The sequence below is a fragment of the Belonocnema kinseyi genome, chromosome 10 (assembly GCF_010883055.1).
Source record: "Belonocnema kinseyi isolate 2016_QV_RU_SX_M_011 chromosome 10, B_treatae_v1, whole genome shotgun sequence".
NCBI lineage: Eukaryota > Metazoa > Arthropoda > Insecta > Hymenoptera > Cynipidae > Belonocnema > Belonocnema kinseyi.
Window position 1 is genome coordinate 74,743,350 of NC_046666.1, and position 15,593 is coordinate 74,758,942.

The 15,593-nt window shown below is 29.6% G+C and overlaps 1 protein-coding gene across 3 annotated transcripts in view; it reads left to right on the forward strand.

Moving 5' to 3' along the window:
• Positions 1–3,453: 3,453 nt before the first annotated feature.
• LOC117181511 (uncharacterized protein CG7065-like) overlaps positions 3,454–15,593 on the forward strand; it is a 27,787-nt gene continuing 15,647 nt past the window's right edge. Inside the window, exons 1-5 of one of the 3 annotated variants that reach the window (XM_033374267.1) lie at positions 3,454–3,581; positions 5,708–5,817; positions 11,454–12,172; positions 12,292–12,392; positions 12,494–12,689. In XM_033374267.1, the coding sequence (XP_033230158.1) occupies positions 5,746–5,817; positions 11,454–12,172; positions 12,292–12,392; positions 12,494–12,689 (1,088 nt within the window). In that variant the 5' untranslated portion in view covers positions 3,454–3,581; positions 5,708–5,745. The remainder of the gene's footprint in view (positions 3,582–5,707; positions 5,818–11,453; positions 12,173–12,291; positions 12,393–12,493; positions 12,690–15,593) is intronic. The other 2 variants (XM_033374268.1, XM_033374269.1) reach the window with 2 other exon arrangements.

A 15,593-nucleotide genomic window follows, 5' to 3' on the forward strand; every position in this document is an offset into this window, starting at 1 on the left:
GAACATTTAAACCTACCTGGGACAAACCTGTATCTACTTTAGCTTTTTTTAGCTGTGATACCCGGAAAGCTTAAATTTGAATAGGCTTCATTTCTCAAATTTCCTGATTTCCCCCATTTAATGTAAAATAGATTAATCGTAATGGCAATGTATGGTTTTGTGTAATATATAGTATATAAAATGCAAATAAAAGAATTTTCTGTAATGTGGAAATTACTGAAAATAATTAAACACAATTTTAGAATCTAGAAAATTATTAGCGACATAGTTGCATATTTTTTCTAATGTGTACAGTTCAAAGTTCAAAACTACCACACTTAGAAAATTCTTTATTTATAAATGCTTCTAATTGCAGTCTTTAAGATTAATCTACACGGAGAAAAAGATATCGCAAAATCTCTATATTGCAAGAAAGCACAATATGATAACGTATAATCAGGTCCTGGAGCTTTGTACGATATTATATTGCACTAATTAGCAGCAATGGGAAAAAGGCAGAGTATGGGTAATTTCGAGCTATAAATCGGGACACTAGATTTAAAACAATCGCAGAAAAAAGTAAAAAATTGCTGCAGGTAAGACCTGCAACTGAGGTTAGAAACATTATTCTGAACTCGTCGACGCAAAATGTAACTGACAGATGGGACAGTCGTAATTGTCACTACACCCCGAATAAAAATGGATCGATTATAAGACGAAAGATTACCCAGACAAGGTTACAAGTCAGAAATTATCTTCGATTCATGTGAAGTTTATCTGTCAAGGTTAATTTTTGTTCCGGTGATTCTTTACCTGGCATCGATGTAAACTTAATCTTTAATTTTTCCTGTGATCGTTTGTTCACTAGTCGAACCCTCGCGAGATCACAAAGGAAGAAATACAATGTGATAGTGAAATAAACTTAAATTCTTACGTTATAGATTGCACAATTATGCGGTATATAATGTAAAAACTGGCAATGTACGATATCATGATTTTGTGTTAGTATAATGCGATAATTACGATATATAGCGCAGGAATTACGATATATATTGTAATTTGTGCGATATAGTTTTCTCAGTATAGATTTCAAACTACTGCACAAAGATTTCAAAAATTTCTCAAAGATTTCACAAAGCTTTCCGATAGATTACAAAAAGTGCACAGAGTTGAATGATTTCTGAAAGATTTCACAAAGATTTAAATGATTTCCCAAAGATTTTAAACGTTAAGCAAAGATTTCGGATAGATTTAAAAGATTTCACAAAGACTTTAATGCTTTCCTAAAAATTTGAATAATTTCACAAATATGATCAAATATTTGGTTAAGATTTTTCAAAAGATTTCGATGATTTCCTCAAGATTTCAATTATTTCCCAAAGATTAAAAATATTTCACAAGTACGTCGCAAAAATTTTGAATATATTCAAAAGATTTCACTAAGATTTCAATTATTTCACCACAATTTTAGGTTGATTTCAAATAGTGCACAAAGATTTCAATGATTTCTCAGGAATTTCACAGAGATTTCAATAATTTTATTAATAATACCAAATATTTGCATTATTTTGAAGAAATTTCCAAATATATCGCATTTCAAAAATATTTCGCCAAGATTTCCAAATATTTCACAAATATTTCATTGATTTTCCAAAAATTTCACCAAGATTTTAATGCTTCGGCAAAGATTTCAATAATTTCACAAATATTTTCAAATATTTCACAAAGATTACAATGATTTCTCAAAGATTTCAAGAATTTTACAAAAATTTCAAATATTTCGCAAAGATTTCGGACAGATTAAGACTTCACAAACACATCAATTATTTCACTAAGAATTTCAGGTTGATTTTTGAAAAGTTAAAAATGATCAACTGAATTTAATCATTCGATTTCAGAGGGGGCAAGTCAATACTTTGTCCCATCCTGGTCAATTTCTAGGGGGGGGGGGATTTCCCCTGTGCCCCTAGGGCTCCAACGCCACTGATTAGAATTGTCCGAAATTTCACACGTTATTTTTTCATCCAATCAGGGTTCGCGTCTGTTGGATCTCCCGCTTCGCCCTCGATAATATGTTTAACCTCGCGGCCCGCGCTCGGTCATTGTACCTCCCCCACATTTTTTCATCGGATTTTTAAAACTAATTGTCACATCATCAACAACTGAATTTGAGATATCTGGCTCCTTCTTAAAACTGAGACATGCTCTAGTCCAACTTTTAGACTTCAGCATGTATTGACTGGAGGCAATTCAAGTCGAAATCAAGTCGAAGCATTTTTACTCGGGTGGTTCCGTTCTTACACCTAATTCTTTCTAGTTATTTTGTGATAGGACTTGCCATTTAGGTTTTATTTCTCGAAAAAACTACCTTAAAATCGAAACTTCAAATTTCAAGTCAAATGACGTGAGATAAAATAAACAGTTCCAAGGAGAAACTGCAGCTTTTAAAAATCTTGAAAACTGTTTCTAACCATTTCTGATAGGACTTGTCATTTTCGTTTTATTTATCGAGAATACTATGAAAAAAAATCGAAAATTCAAATTTTAAGCCAAACGACACGAAATATGGAGAACAGTTTTAGAAGCATTTCAGCTTTTAAAAATTCATAATAAATTTCTCTGATATATTTTTTGACAGACTTTATCGTTTTTTACTTGTTTATCCAAATTGATATGCAATTGATATAAAATTCCAATACTGCGACAAAAGACGCGATATACGTAAAAAGTCTAAAAAAAGATTTGTAGCAGGTTTTACTTCGTCCATCCAAAATTCTATGAAAAAATTCCTATTTTTGGCATAAAAACCCAAGGTAGGGGAAAAGTCTGATGAAAAATTGTATCCTCGGCTCGCCTAATGTTTTTAGCTATTATAACTTGTTCGGAAATTAAAAAATTGATATAGATCAAAAAAGCATATTGACCAAATTGAAAATACTTTGAAAAATTTAATTATTATATTTAAGAAAATGTAATCACGTGATCAATAATTTGTTACTTTTAACCTAATTCATCCAATGAATTTCAAATTTCTCTCCCATCATAATTGTCAAACATTTCAGAAAAAGATTATTTGAATTTCCCGCACTAAATGTGTTAGTTTGTTGGTAAGGTCAAGCACTACTTTTCTTAAATCTTATTTATTATTTTCCTAAATGAAAACCTAGACCAGACAACAATTATTCTAGTTCGAAAATTTTACATTTTAGAGTAAAATATCAACATCAGCGATTTTAAGAATTTTTATAATTGACCACAGAGAATTTAAGTATTACTTTGAAAAGTTTGTTGGGAAATTGTTATTTTATCAATTTTATATAATCATTTTAACTTTAAATTTAAATCATTTGAAATAATTTTTTTTTAATTTTAAATAAGATATGTTACCGATCGAGAAGGCGGTAAAAGTCGATAAAATAGTACCATCTTCCCCTCGCTTGACCTGAGCCGACCCGAAGTGAGTGGAGCATGATCGTGGAGTGGAGTGTGGAAGACAGACAAAATGGCTGCTGTTACGTTCGTTATAAATCCTAGTTGATCGAATCTAAACAGGTTCATCAGATAAAGTATAGGTTCAAAGCGGATTTCTCTCAGGAACGAGGGTAAGTTTTACAAAAATCAACGAATTCCTACCTACAATCTTCGATAAAAGATAGGTTTTATGATATATTTCTCCGAAAAATTAGTCGTACGCCGGGCTCGCGATGGTGAAGTGGCGTGCCAAGTTTCTTCTTTTAAGGAATAATATGCTTACAACTTTTCTAATCATACACTAAGTGAATTTAACGTTAATTAATTAAAATTGTCGCCTTCGTAATTTCTTGTAGCACAGTGATTACATTTTTACAAAATGTTACGAACGCACATTTTCCTTGTCGCGCAATAAACCCACATTTCTCCCCATTCTCAAGCTTTTTGAGAACTCCATAGGTTCATTTTTCATCCCGCATTTTTATTTTCAGAAAACTTAATTTATTAAATAAGTTCGAAGCGCTCGAATATTGCAACATTATTCGGCTTTTATTCGGTTTATTTCATTTTTTGTGTTAGTAATTTTTCAAGGTACTGTAAAATTGAAATAATGGGGTATATTGATATAGAATTGGTGATAATTATTTACACAATATTCTAAATTAATTATTTTTATTCAGAAACACAATTGTTTGGAAATATAAGACTAGTGATATAGGTAATTTTAATTATAGGTTATGTGCCAGTGTTTAAATTGTTTAATTAAATAATGTTTAAAATTTCCAAGCATAGTTGATTTATTATATCTAAACAAACTTGCTTTTAAAATTTTCAGACAAATTATCATGACTATTCATTATAACTATTAGCATGAATTTAAAAATCTTAAATGCACTGCTTTGCAAAATTAAATCTTTTATATTTTTAGCTTTTATTTGAATTTTGAAATTTTAGATAATTAAAAGCCTTTACAGTTTGACAGCTTCCATGTTGAAGCTTTGAACTACAATTTCTTAATACATTTTTGCATATAATTTTACTAAAGGGTAATTTTGAAGGAATTGTTTTGTTTAAAGGAGTTAATCAATGATTTATATGATTTGAAACTTAATTTTGATCAGTTGCTTAATTTATTCTAATTTTCACAATTTTGCTTTCAAGACAAAAAAAATACCAAAATTATACAGATGCTGAGATAATACAAAAATAATGTAACTTGTAGCAATATTCAGGATATGAAATTAATAATTGTGCCATTTGTTTGGGGTTTCTAATGTTCAAATTTCTTGCCCTTAGATAATCATTCAAATCTTTCGTACCAAACCTATTAATTCTTATTAATTTGTGGTAAATTGTACTATTCACCGTAAATTTAATAGTACCTACCACCTTAAAAAATGATTGCCCGTCACTTGTTTCGAACTGGGATCTGCTGTGATCTATAAAATAGATTCATAAAAGTTTCATTGATTATTTCTTCTCTTGTGACTTTTAGTTCTCCTTTTAGTTCATCCGCTTTGATTTATTATCGGGAAACAATTTGAACTATTTACCTGGTGTAACACAAAGTTAAAATCTTAACTTTGTCTCAAGCGAACGTCAGTTTTATGTTTTTGTGATATTAGTGTATCCGGAGGCAAAGAGATTATTTAAGTAGCTACGTTCATTCGATTGGTAAGTAGCTGGAGAAATATTGGTACCTTCCAGCGATTACTCTTACGATTGTGATACAAAATGCAAATAACGTTTTGTAACTTAAAACATTTTATAATTTTGAACAATGATTTGTACCTTCTTGCAATTTTTCGAACCGCGAGATTATTCTGAAAGAGTGTTACAAAGTTCCATTTTTAGGCTTAAGTAAATAGATAATTATTAGTCAAATACTATAGATAATTCATCATTGTTGATGAATAATTATGAGATAGTTACATATAAGTTCTTCAGTAGACTATAAAATTATTCAAACTTATACGTTCTCCAATGCGCTATAAAGTTGTTTTAAAAAAGTTCCAAGTTACTGGCTAGTGAGTTTGCTGAAAAACTGTGCTTAGAAATAATCTGGCATAATTAGTTAGATTTACAGTGTCGTAAATTTGACGATTGCGCAAAATTTCTATAGATTTTTTTTAAAATCGAGATGGTAAGTAAGTGGAAACTTGTGGTTAACTCCGTTATCAGCCTTAATTTTTTGAATAGACCCTGATGGATCATTTTTCCATTGCCGGAGAGGCTTACCTGATTTTAATATTTTCAGAGCAGTTTGTTAGAGAGGACCCAAAGTGAGGAATCACAATGCAGAATTTTGATGATCTCGACATTGAAGGGAGAAATCCCAGTCATAAGTCTGAAGAGGATAGAGAAAAGGTAACATTTCTGAAAAATCAGTACACTAATTAATTAAGAACTGGTTAATCCCTGAAGGACTGTACTTGTATATCAAATTACATATCTATTCTTCTATTGTCGAGCGACAAAGAACATACTTGTATGCTAAAATACAATAAATGTTTCTGTTCATGTGTTTTTAAACCTCTATCAAATTTTTGAATAGCAATATATTTTTTTTAACGGGCCTTACAGAACGGTCCCCATATCCCCTATTGTGCCCTATATTCAGTTAAGGGCCCAAAAGTATCCCATCTTCAATATTTGTTCCCTATGGTACCCTATTTGCAATCCATAATGGAACTTAAATAATTTACGATAGGATCAAAGCTTCCAAGTCAGACATTTTGAAGACAAATAATAGCAATAATCAGGACATTTTTGTATGAAGTAAGTTTAAAAAAATTATCAGAGCTGCCACACAGTCACCATTAGTCGAATTTTTTGAATTTTAGGGTATTTTTTTAATTCTAAGAAATGTTTAAGAGCTGTTTAAAGTTTCAAGAGATTTCAAATGACTAAATATTTTATGGGCTTTAAAAAGATTCCAAGTAATTTTTTTATATTTTATTATTTTCTAGTAATTTGAAGGGATTTGAAAGCGCTTGAAATATTTTAGGATAAAGATTTTTTTAATTTCGGTAGATATAGAACGATTGTACATGAGCTATAAGGTTTTAAAATATTTAAACAGAATTCGCGGGATTTTATAAGTTCACCGATAATTTCATTGATTCTAAGGGTTTTTTTAAGTTGTCAAGGTATTTTAATAAAATTTTCAAGATTTCCGGAAGTATTAGATTTTGAAAATGCCTCTGGATTTTATATTGTAGTGGATTGTAAAGAATTTTAACAAAATTTATAATCAAAAAGTTTTAACAAAAGAAAAGTGAGTTAGTATTTATAGTTTTAAATATTTGAAGAGATTTGGAATTTGTTTTGAATTCACCCTGTATTCTTATTTATTTATCCTTAATTCTTTTTAAAAATTTCCTGCTAATTTTAATTCTTCTATATTTACTAAATTCTACGCAATGCAGTGGATTTTTTTGTATTTTAAAAAAGTTTTTATTCAATTGCTCCTGAGGATCAGTTGATAAAATGATCAAATGGTTTAAAAAAATTTAAGGTATTTTTCAAATTCCTTGGAATTTTCAAGAGCTTTAAAGATTTCAAGGGATTCCAACCGATTTTAAAGGATTTTCAATTTTTTATGTTATTTTATCAGTTTTAGGTCCTTTTTAAAGAATACACAGAAATTTATTTATTTCACTAATTTAATGGAATTTCGAAGGATTTTAAATATATGATGGTATTGTAAAAGATTCAAGCAATTTCAGGGGATTTCCAAGGAATTTAATGGAAACTATTGAATAGAATTTAATATTTTAATAGATTTCAAAGAATTTGGTCATAAGAAATGATGAGGGGCTTCGTATGGTTTTAAAGATTTGAAGAATTTTTCAAATATTGTTTGCAATTTATTTGGAATTCGCCCTGAATTCTTCTAAATTCACTAAGTTTTATTCGATTTAATATATTTTTTTAATTTTCTTGCTTAATTTATCTTGGAAGTCTTTTAAAACCCAGCTTAAATTCATAGGCATTTAATCAAATTCTTTTGAATTTGCTTTTATTTTTTCTAAGCTCTCTTCAAACTTACTGAATTCAATTTTTAGAAATTTTTGAATTTTTAGAAATTCACTTGTTTGCTTTTTAAATTCAACTTAATTTAAAGAAAAAAGCAAATTTGATCGAATTTATCTTATTTTCCTTAAATTCCTCTAAATTCACTCAGATTTGACTGAAATAAAAGGACTTTTTTTTCTATTTTTAAACCAATTTCTAATTCATTTGAATTGTTTTGTAATCAGTAGTCACTTTTTTTTGGAAATTAGTAGGCTTTCAAATATTTGAAATTATTTGTTGGAACTCACCCTGAATTCATTTAAATTCTTACTAAATTCAATGACATTTTTTCATATTTTTAATTTATTTTTTATTCATTTTATTTTTTTAATTTATCGTGAATTGAATCTAATTCTTCTCGTTTACCTTACTTTTCTCTAAATTCATTCCAATTTTACGAAAATGAATCGATTTTTTTATAAACATTTGTGAATTTTTTTGAAATATTATGAATTTTTCCTGAATTCGTTACCATTTGAGCGGCAAAAAAGTACCCTATATTTTATCCCATAGGGACTGTGAGGCCTGAGAACGAAAATTAGTTTAAAAGTGAACGAGCTAATATTTTATACATATTTTTTTTTTGCGAAAACGGGATACCATTGTTGAGAAACATATTTTTTTTAGCAATTGACGGTTTAAATCGGTTAGTGTAATTTAACCTGTGAGTGAAATAGATTATTTTTTATCTGGTGAATAAGTGACAGATCATGGACGACTCATTTAGCCAGGCAACAAATAATTTCACCATTTTGCAGTAAGTTGTGGAAACGTTGACCACCAGGTAGCATTATTTAATATTGAAATTTTTATTTAATATTTTTTAGATTCATAGCCTCTAATTTTGATAAGAGATAAGATATGTTTAATAATCTGCCAGTCAACGTTTCAATTTTATACTTTATGCAGAAGCTTACCCCCATGTTATCAAGTTTTGAAGTTTTAATTTGTTTAGTTAAGAAATTTTTAAAGTAAAAAATTGTACTATTTTTCCTTTCCAGCTTGAGTGACATGCGCAACTTTGCAAATAAATTTACATTTACATTACTTTTTTAATTGTTAACATAACATATCATTAACAGAGTTTTTCTTTCTATATTAGTCAAAAATGTTACTTGTAAAGAAAAAAATGCAAATATATTTGTGACTTTCGCTTATTTTTAACTCAAACCTTTTCTTTTTACTTTTTGAGAAATGTTTAAAAAATATAATTTTAAAAGCTTTTTTCTCACACTTTTAATTTAATGATAAATCTTATTTTATAACAATGTTCTTACCATAACAAAATCTTAAGTGGTGTTACTTTTCTACATAATTTGCTAGTGCAAATAATTTTAATTTTGAGTTTTAGAAGTAAAAGTTTTAAATCCAAAAGTCTTTGGACTATTCCAAAAAATCATTTACATTTTAAGCATAATACAGTTGGACAATTTGATATTGGAAGCTTTTGAAATTTAATAGCTTTGCAGTGTGCATTTTAGAAATTTAACTATACAATTTATTATTTATTTAAATTGTACAATTTAAATATCAAAAGAAAGAAGTTGGTTGGTAACTTTGAAAATTAATAACTTGAAGAAATATTCGAAATTGTTCGGCTTCAAAGTTAAATTTTAAGGAATTGGATTATTTAGAAATTAAATTTTCAAGAGTAAGAAAGTTTAAACGGAAAACGTTCAAACTAATAATTTCATTTTTGAAACTCAACATTAAAAGCATTTTAAATATAATATTTTTTTTAATAAAAACGTTACACACTGAGAATTGGGGAACTTAAAATTGAAAACTTCTTATTTGAAACAATTTCGAATTAAGTAGCTTCAAAATGAATTAATTTCAAATTATAGGAATCCATGATTGAAGGATTTATACTTCAAGTTTATAAAATTGAATAATGTAAAATTTAAAAATGGTATAAAAGTAAATTCGTACAAATTAAAAAATCTACCTCATTGTCTCGCTAGAAAGTCCTTGGAAAAGTTTAGTTTCACTTTTAAGAAATGTTAGTGCTATTACCCAAAATTTATTAGAAGAGAAAAAAACTTTTTTTTTACTTGGAAAATAATACTAACTGTCGTTCAAAGTTTAATGTAGCTTTTTTCAATCTTACGCTTCAAAAATTATCTGATACTAATGAATGAGAACTTTAACGATACTTTAAGTAGGAAATAAAATTTAAGACTACCATCATAATTTAAAAATTAATCTCTTATTGCTTTAGGTATTATCGTCTTTTAATGAACAAAATTTAAGTCATCAAAAAATTGTTTATTAAAATAGTTCGATTTTCGACTTAACCTTTTTTTATTGTTTGTTACCAAATTTTTTTAAATGATGACTTATAAATAATAGTTTATTTTTTCGGGTAAAGATTCTGTACAAATTAAGCTAATCTAATTTCCAATATTAAACCAATTATAAACAAACATAATTATTTTTATTAAATTTTTTGTTTGAGAAATGGTTCATTGATAATTTGACTCATTAAAAAATTATTATTCTCGATGACCAATTTTTTTTTTTTAATAAACCATTTGATATTTTTCATATTTTTCCATGAAAAGTAACCTTCCTTCTTTTAAACAAGACCTTTGTCAATGTTATTTATTTGAATTAAGCTGATTGTAAATAAGTCTAATTTTAATACTAATTTCGTATTGAAAAAAAACGTTTTGTTTCTTTAGAAGCTATCTGTGGGTGTCCGCATGAAATGGGCCCTCGTGGCTCGTTCTAGATTAGAAGATATTCGCACTATGCTCATATCGCGTAAGCAATCGGAAGTGTTATACATTTAATTTTCCAAGCAAAAGTATAACACATGTGCTTATTACTCGCAAATTTTATATGCCTTTTCTCGAAAAGCGGTTTTTCTAAGTTCCATCTTCATAAGTGTCCCAGTGAATCATTTTTGATCCTAGTGTTCCGCCTCAGGCTTAAAATGCCGGAAACTTAACCGGCTTAATTACCCTTTTAGTAATTCCATATCGTCCAGAAGGGCTCTTTTCACGCGTGCGCCCACAAATAATAATAAAGGCAAGTAGATAAAGAACCAGACGATCATTTATATAATCTATATACTAAGGAAATACTAGGGATTGCACATTTATTTTCAGTACATATTTACTACATGAATTTTGGCAACATTGCATGAAGACGAAAATTGGGTGGGAAACCAACTCATTGAATATTTTGAGTGTCCAGAAGGATATAGTACGCATAAAAAATTACTTCCTTCCAAATTTAGTTTTCTTTCTATACATGCACATATAGAAGTAAATTATTATAACGAAATGAAAGCATTTTTTAAGCGTACTGCACTAAAAGTATACCAACATGATAACACACAAAAAATGAAATTAAATTGCTTCCAATTTCCTTTCAGTTGTCAAACCTAATCATGAAAATTTCGGTAATCATATTTCATTAAATTTATGGAAATAAAGAGCTACTTTGCAGACCTTTTAATGCATACTTATGAATTCCTGGTAGCGAAAAGGTATTTCTTGTTGATTCTTACTGGAATTAGTATATGTTATATCTAGAAAAGTTGCTAAAATTTGCTTTTTTTTAAATCTAACATAATTTTCAATTAAAAAGCAATACATGTATAATGGAAATCTTAAGAAATACGTAATCTTCTCAACTCTTGTTCGCATTTAATAAGAACGTATTTTAGATGTTATGCTTTCTAAATTGCACATGTTCGTCCTTCAATTTAATAAAAAGCTGCATTCTTTCATTTGTAACAATTCTTAAAATGTTTACTTTCACCTAATCTTCCTGATGGATCAGAAAATGATTATTAATACTCTAAAACTCTCGATTGAAATTTGATGTACTCTAACTACACGCTTTTAACTCTCCTATTTTTAGGAAAGCTAAGTGTCCAATATTCTAAGATTACCTTATACTTATATTTTCTGCAGGAAGAGCATGATCGAAAGCGATTGATGAGAACGAGTGTGACGGCAGAGGATGGAACCTTGAGGCCAGTTTATTCAGAAACAGAAGATGGTGACGTATGGTGCCACATATGTAACGTAGCCCTGTTTGGAGCCCACAAGCTGCTCAGTCACAATACCTGTAATCGGCACAAAATTAAATTAGACGAGTGGCCCTATCCGGTTTTGTTGTGGTCGAAACAGTCTGACATGATGAATAAAAATACGGGCCAACCACCGCCGAGCTCGAATCCTTTAGCACCTGGCGAACCAATTCCACCAGGTATGGAGGATCAGATTTCCAGGAACACGACCATTCAGGTTAGCCTGGATCGACACAGAAGTTCGCCTCTTGTTGGTCTTGAATATCTACTCGAGTTGGTAGATAATGACTCCTGTGAACCAAGTTACACCTGTGTTTTGTGTGATAAACGTGGAGATCCGCGAACTGTAATGGCCCACATCACCAGTTACAATCATCGCATCGCGTATTTGAACAGACACTTTCCGACAATTTCGCGAGCGATCACAGAATTGCCCCGCACTGCGAATTATAAGCGCGGAGCCAATGAAATTTCGGTGTTAGTTGCGAAGAAAATTGAAGATCACCTTGGCAGATTGCAGCCACAGTTGGTGGACAAGGCTCAATTTGAAAAGAACAAGATACAGTACGTGAAACGGGTGTACCAAGATTTTCACTTTAGGTAAGTCTACTCTCATCTTATATTTTCTCTTGACGATTGGTGAATGCGAGATAATTTTCGATATGCGGTTGACATTTTTATCCATTTTTTTATTTATCGTGGTCGTTTCCTACGTGCAGGGAAACGCCAGAGTTTACGTTAATGGAAATTTATGATGTGCGATGGGTGACGAATTTTGAAGAGAAGTCAGCTGAAGTTATGAATGAAGCTAAGTTGAAAGGTGAGTATATCGGTAATGTGATATGTAATGATTGTTTGTTTGTTTGTTTTTTGTGAGAATTTCCGTGGTGTTAATTTGTGCAAAATATGTTTTTTGTGAAGAACTGCCACCACCAGTCGAAGATAAAAAAGAAGAAAAGACGGAAGAAAAGGGAAAGGAGAGGGAGAGAGACAGGGAGAGGGAGAGAGATAAAAATAGAGACAAAGAAAAAGAAAAGAGGAGAGATAGTTACAGGGATGAGAAAGAATCTTCATCCAGGAGAAAAGATGCCAAGGTTGATTCTAAAGATACAAAATCGTAAGTAGAACTGTTTAATTTATCAATTATTTTATAAGTACCATATTTTTATCAGCATTTTTTTTTATATCGCAATTATTAAATTTTCATTGAAATATTCAATACCTTCCAAGGCTCTGGCCGAAAAAAATGTATAGGTTTTAACGATCGTGTTGTCAGAAATTTGATTATTTTTTAATGCACTGTTAATTCTATTGTCGTAAAAAACGCTGTTTATTTGGATTTAGTATTCCTTTTCCGGAAAATTTATACTCTTTTTTTTTTATCATCATAAAGTCCTTTAATGTTCGAGAAAACTATTCCTATTTAGGCCGCGGATTAGATAAGAAAATCCATGGAGCTCTAAGGACTCAAACTTTGATGAATTCAAATTTAAATTGTTTTTAAATCAAAAGTAGAAGTTTGATACTTTTGGAAGTTGCCAACTCCTTTTTATGTTTAGATACTTTCCTCATATTCTCGAAATTACCTTGAGTTGAGAATTTTTAGTTTTTGTTTCGAAGTTTCCAAATGAAATTTTTTTAATGTGATTGCTTTTAGAATTTATAGTTTTTTCTTATTTTTATTTCCGAATTTAAATATTTTACCATTTTAATTCTCTGACATTTTCAGGGTTTTCAGTGAAAGGTTTTTGAAGTTCAAATACTTTTCTACTTTTCAATTTGTAACTGCTTTAAAACTGAATGTCCCAATTTCAATTGAAAATTTAAAATTGTTTTAAATTCTAACACCGTCTGATGCTCAAGAATTTCAGTATTTTAGTTACCAGGAATTTCAATCGATTCTTTTAATGAGAAACGTTTTAACTTCAAAAGAGTTTAGATATATGAAACTGATGTGATTTTGAAGTTTTTTTCTTGAAATTTTTTGAAGATTTTTGAACTTCTGATATTTTTTCTAAAGTTTTCAGTTTGAAGCCTTACAAAATTAGGGATTTTCGAATTTGAATACATTCGAATTCAGCGTAAAAATTGGTGTATTTAAAAAATTGGTATTTAAAGGTGATTTCATAAGGAATCATATCATAATTTAACCAAAATAAAAAGGAGAGAACCGGTTCCAGAAATGTAGGTAATTTAAAAAAATTCAACATAGCATAACTCCCACAATTTGGAAAAAATTCTTAGGGTCAAAAACGTCTCTTATATAGTATTATAATTCTACCAAGTTTCATTAAATTTGAAGGAGTATTTGCAGATTCTGATATTCCCGTAATTTACTGGCCCGTATGTTTTAAAAAAAATTGAATCAAGTGATTTTTGTTGTCTTTACTTCTTTAATTTTCTGAAAATTTTGGAATTTCGGATGTTTTTAAAATTCTTTTACGGTTTGAAGCCTTTAAGATAAGGAAAATCGAATTTAAATACATTAAAATTCAGTCTAAAAATTTGTGTTTTTTAAAAAATTTGGAATTAAGCCATTTTTACGTCTTTTAAATTTTTTGAACTTCTGATTTTTTTTCTCAATTCTTTCGCAGTTTGACGCTTTCAAAAGCGCCTAGCGAGGTAAGCATGTTAAAATTGCCTCCATACGTATGACGCCTATAGTGACACTATATACGCGCATTTATGTGAATAAAAAATCCTGCAAATGTCAACTTACAAGTGTGTGTGGGGGGGGGGGTAAACAGACATTTTAATCGTAAACGAATGAATCAATTTTTATGAACAAAGTATATATATTATAAAGATCAATGAGACTAATCAAACAAAATTCAAGAAATTCTTACCAAAAATCAGGGGCACAACACGATTATTATGATTATAGTTTCTAATTTGATTCAGCGGGGAAAAAGCGAAACTGCAGCGCTGATCGCCTTTCGTCCAATTATCAAGTTTTTTCCATTTATGAAATATTAAAGCTGTATAGACATCTGTTTTTTAAAGTTATAAAATAAATAAATACAGTGAACTTCCACCTATTTCAAATCCTCGTAGGGGACGTACAGTCACGCCCGCGTTATGGGCTGACCAATTAAAAAAAAGAGGCCTGAAGAGCGGAAAGCCTCGTTTGTTTAAAATGAGTATTTTTGCATGATATTATGGGAATGCAGATAAATTTTTCGAGAAAATATTTGAAACGTTAAAGTAAGTCATAAATGTACGAGTACTAATATTTCTCGAGTGTAGAACGTTTTTTCTGATTCATGTCCCATTCTTTGGTCGATTGACGACCTTTCAGAGTCACGAAATAAAATATCAAAAATTTCAGATCAGCGTATCAGATCGAGTAGTTGATTGAATTCGTGAAACTGAAAAGTTTTCCACCAATATAAGCTTGAAACAAAATTGCGCAAATGCATTTTACTCTTGGAAAATATTTTTATTCAGACCTTTCTAAAGTCATTTTACGTTCAGAGTACTTTCTCCAAAAAGATATATGCACTCCTATGTTAAGAACTGTGCTAACCTTCCAGGCATTTCCACCTATCAAAGCATGACCCAGTAGTATAGCTTAAAAACTCACTATTCCGAGAAATATTTGAGTGGTTATTTGATTCTATTATATCGATTTTTAAATGATAAAATATACTATTTCCAGGAAATGTTATATTTTTCACGGCGTACATCGTACTTCTAATATTGCATTAATAATAAATTACTAAGAGAGATAATCAATTTCGGTGATTCAATTTAATTAATTTTTAAACTTCAAAATTTCTGAAAAATATTTATATTGTTATTGACGGTATTTATTGATTTCAAATAGACCCGCGCTATTCGGCACGTGTGCGCAGTTGAAAAAGGAGTAGAAAACAAAAAATATATGTTTTTAATCGACTTAGAAAAATGTAATGGAAGCGTATTGAGAGGAATTAAAAAATGAAGAAATGCAAAAGAAAGAATAGAAAGACAGAGAATAATGTCACTTTGAAGACGAAAAACCTATCCCTTTTAATCGATC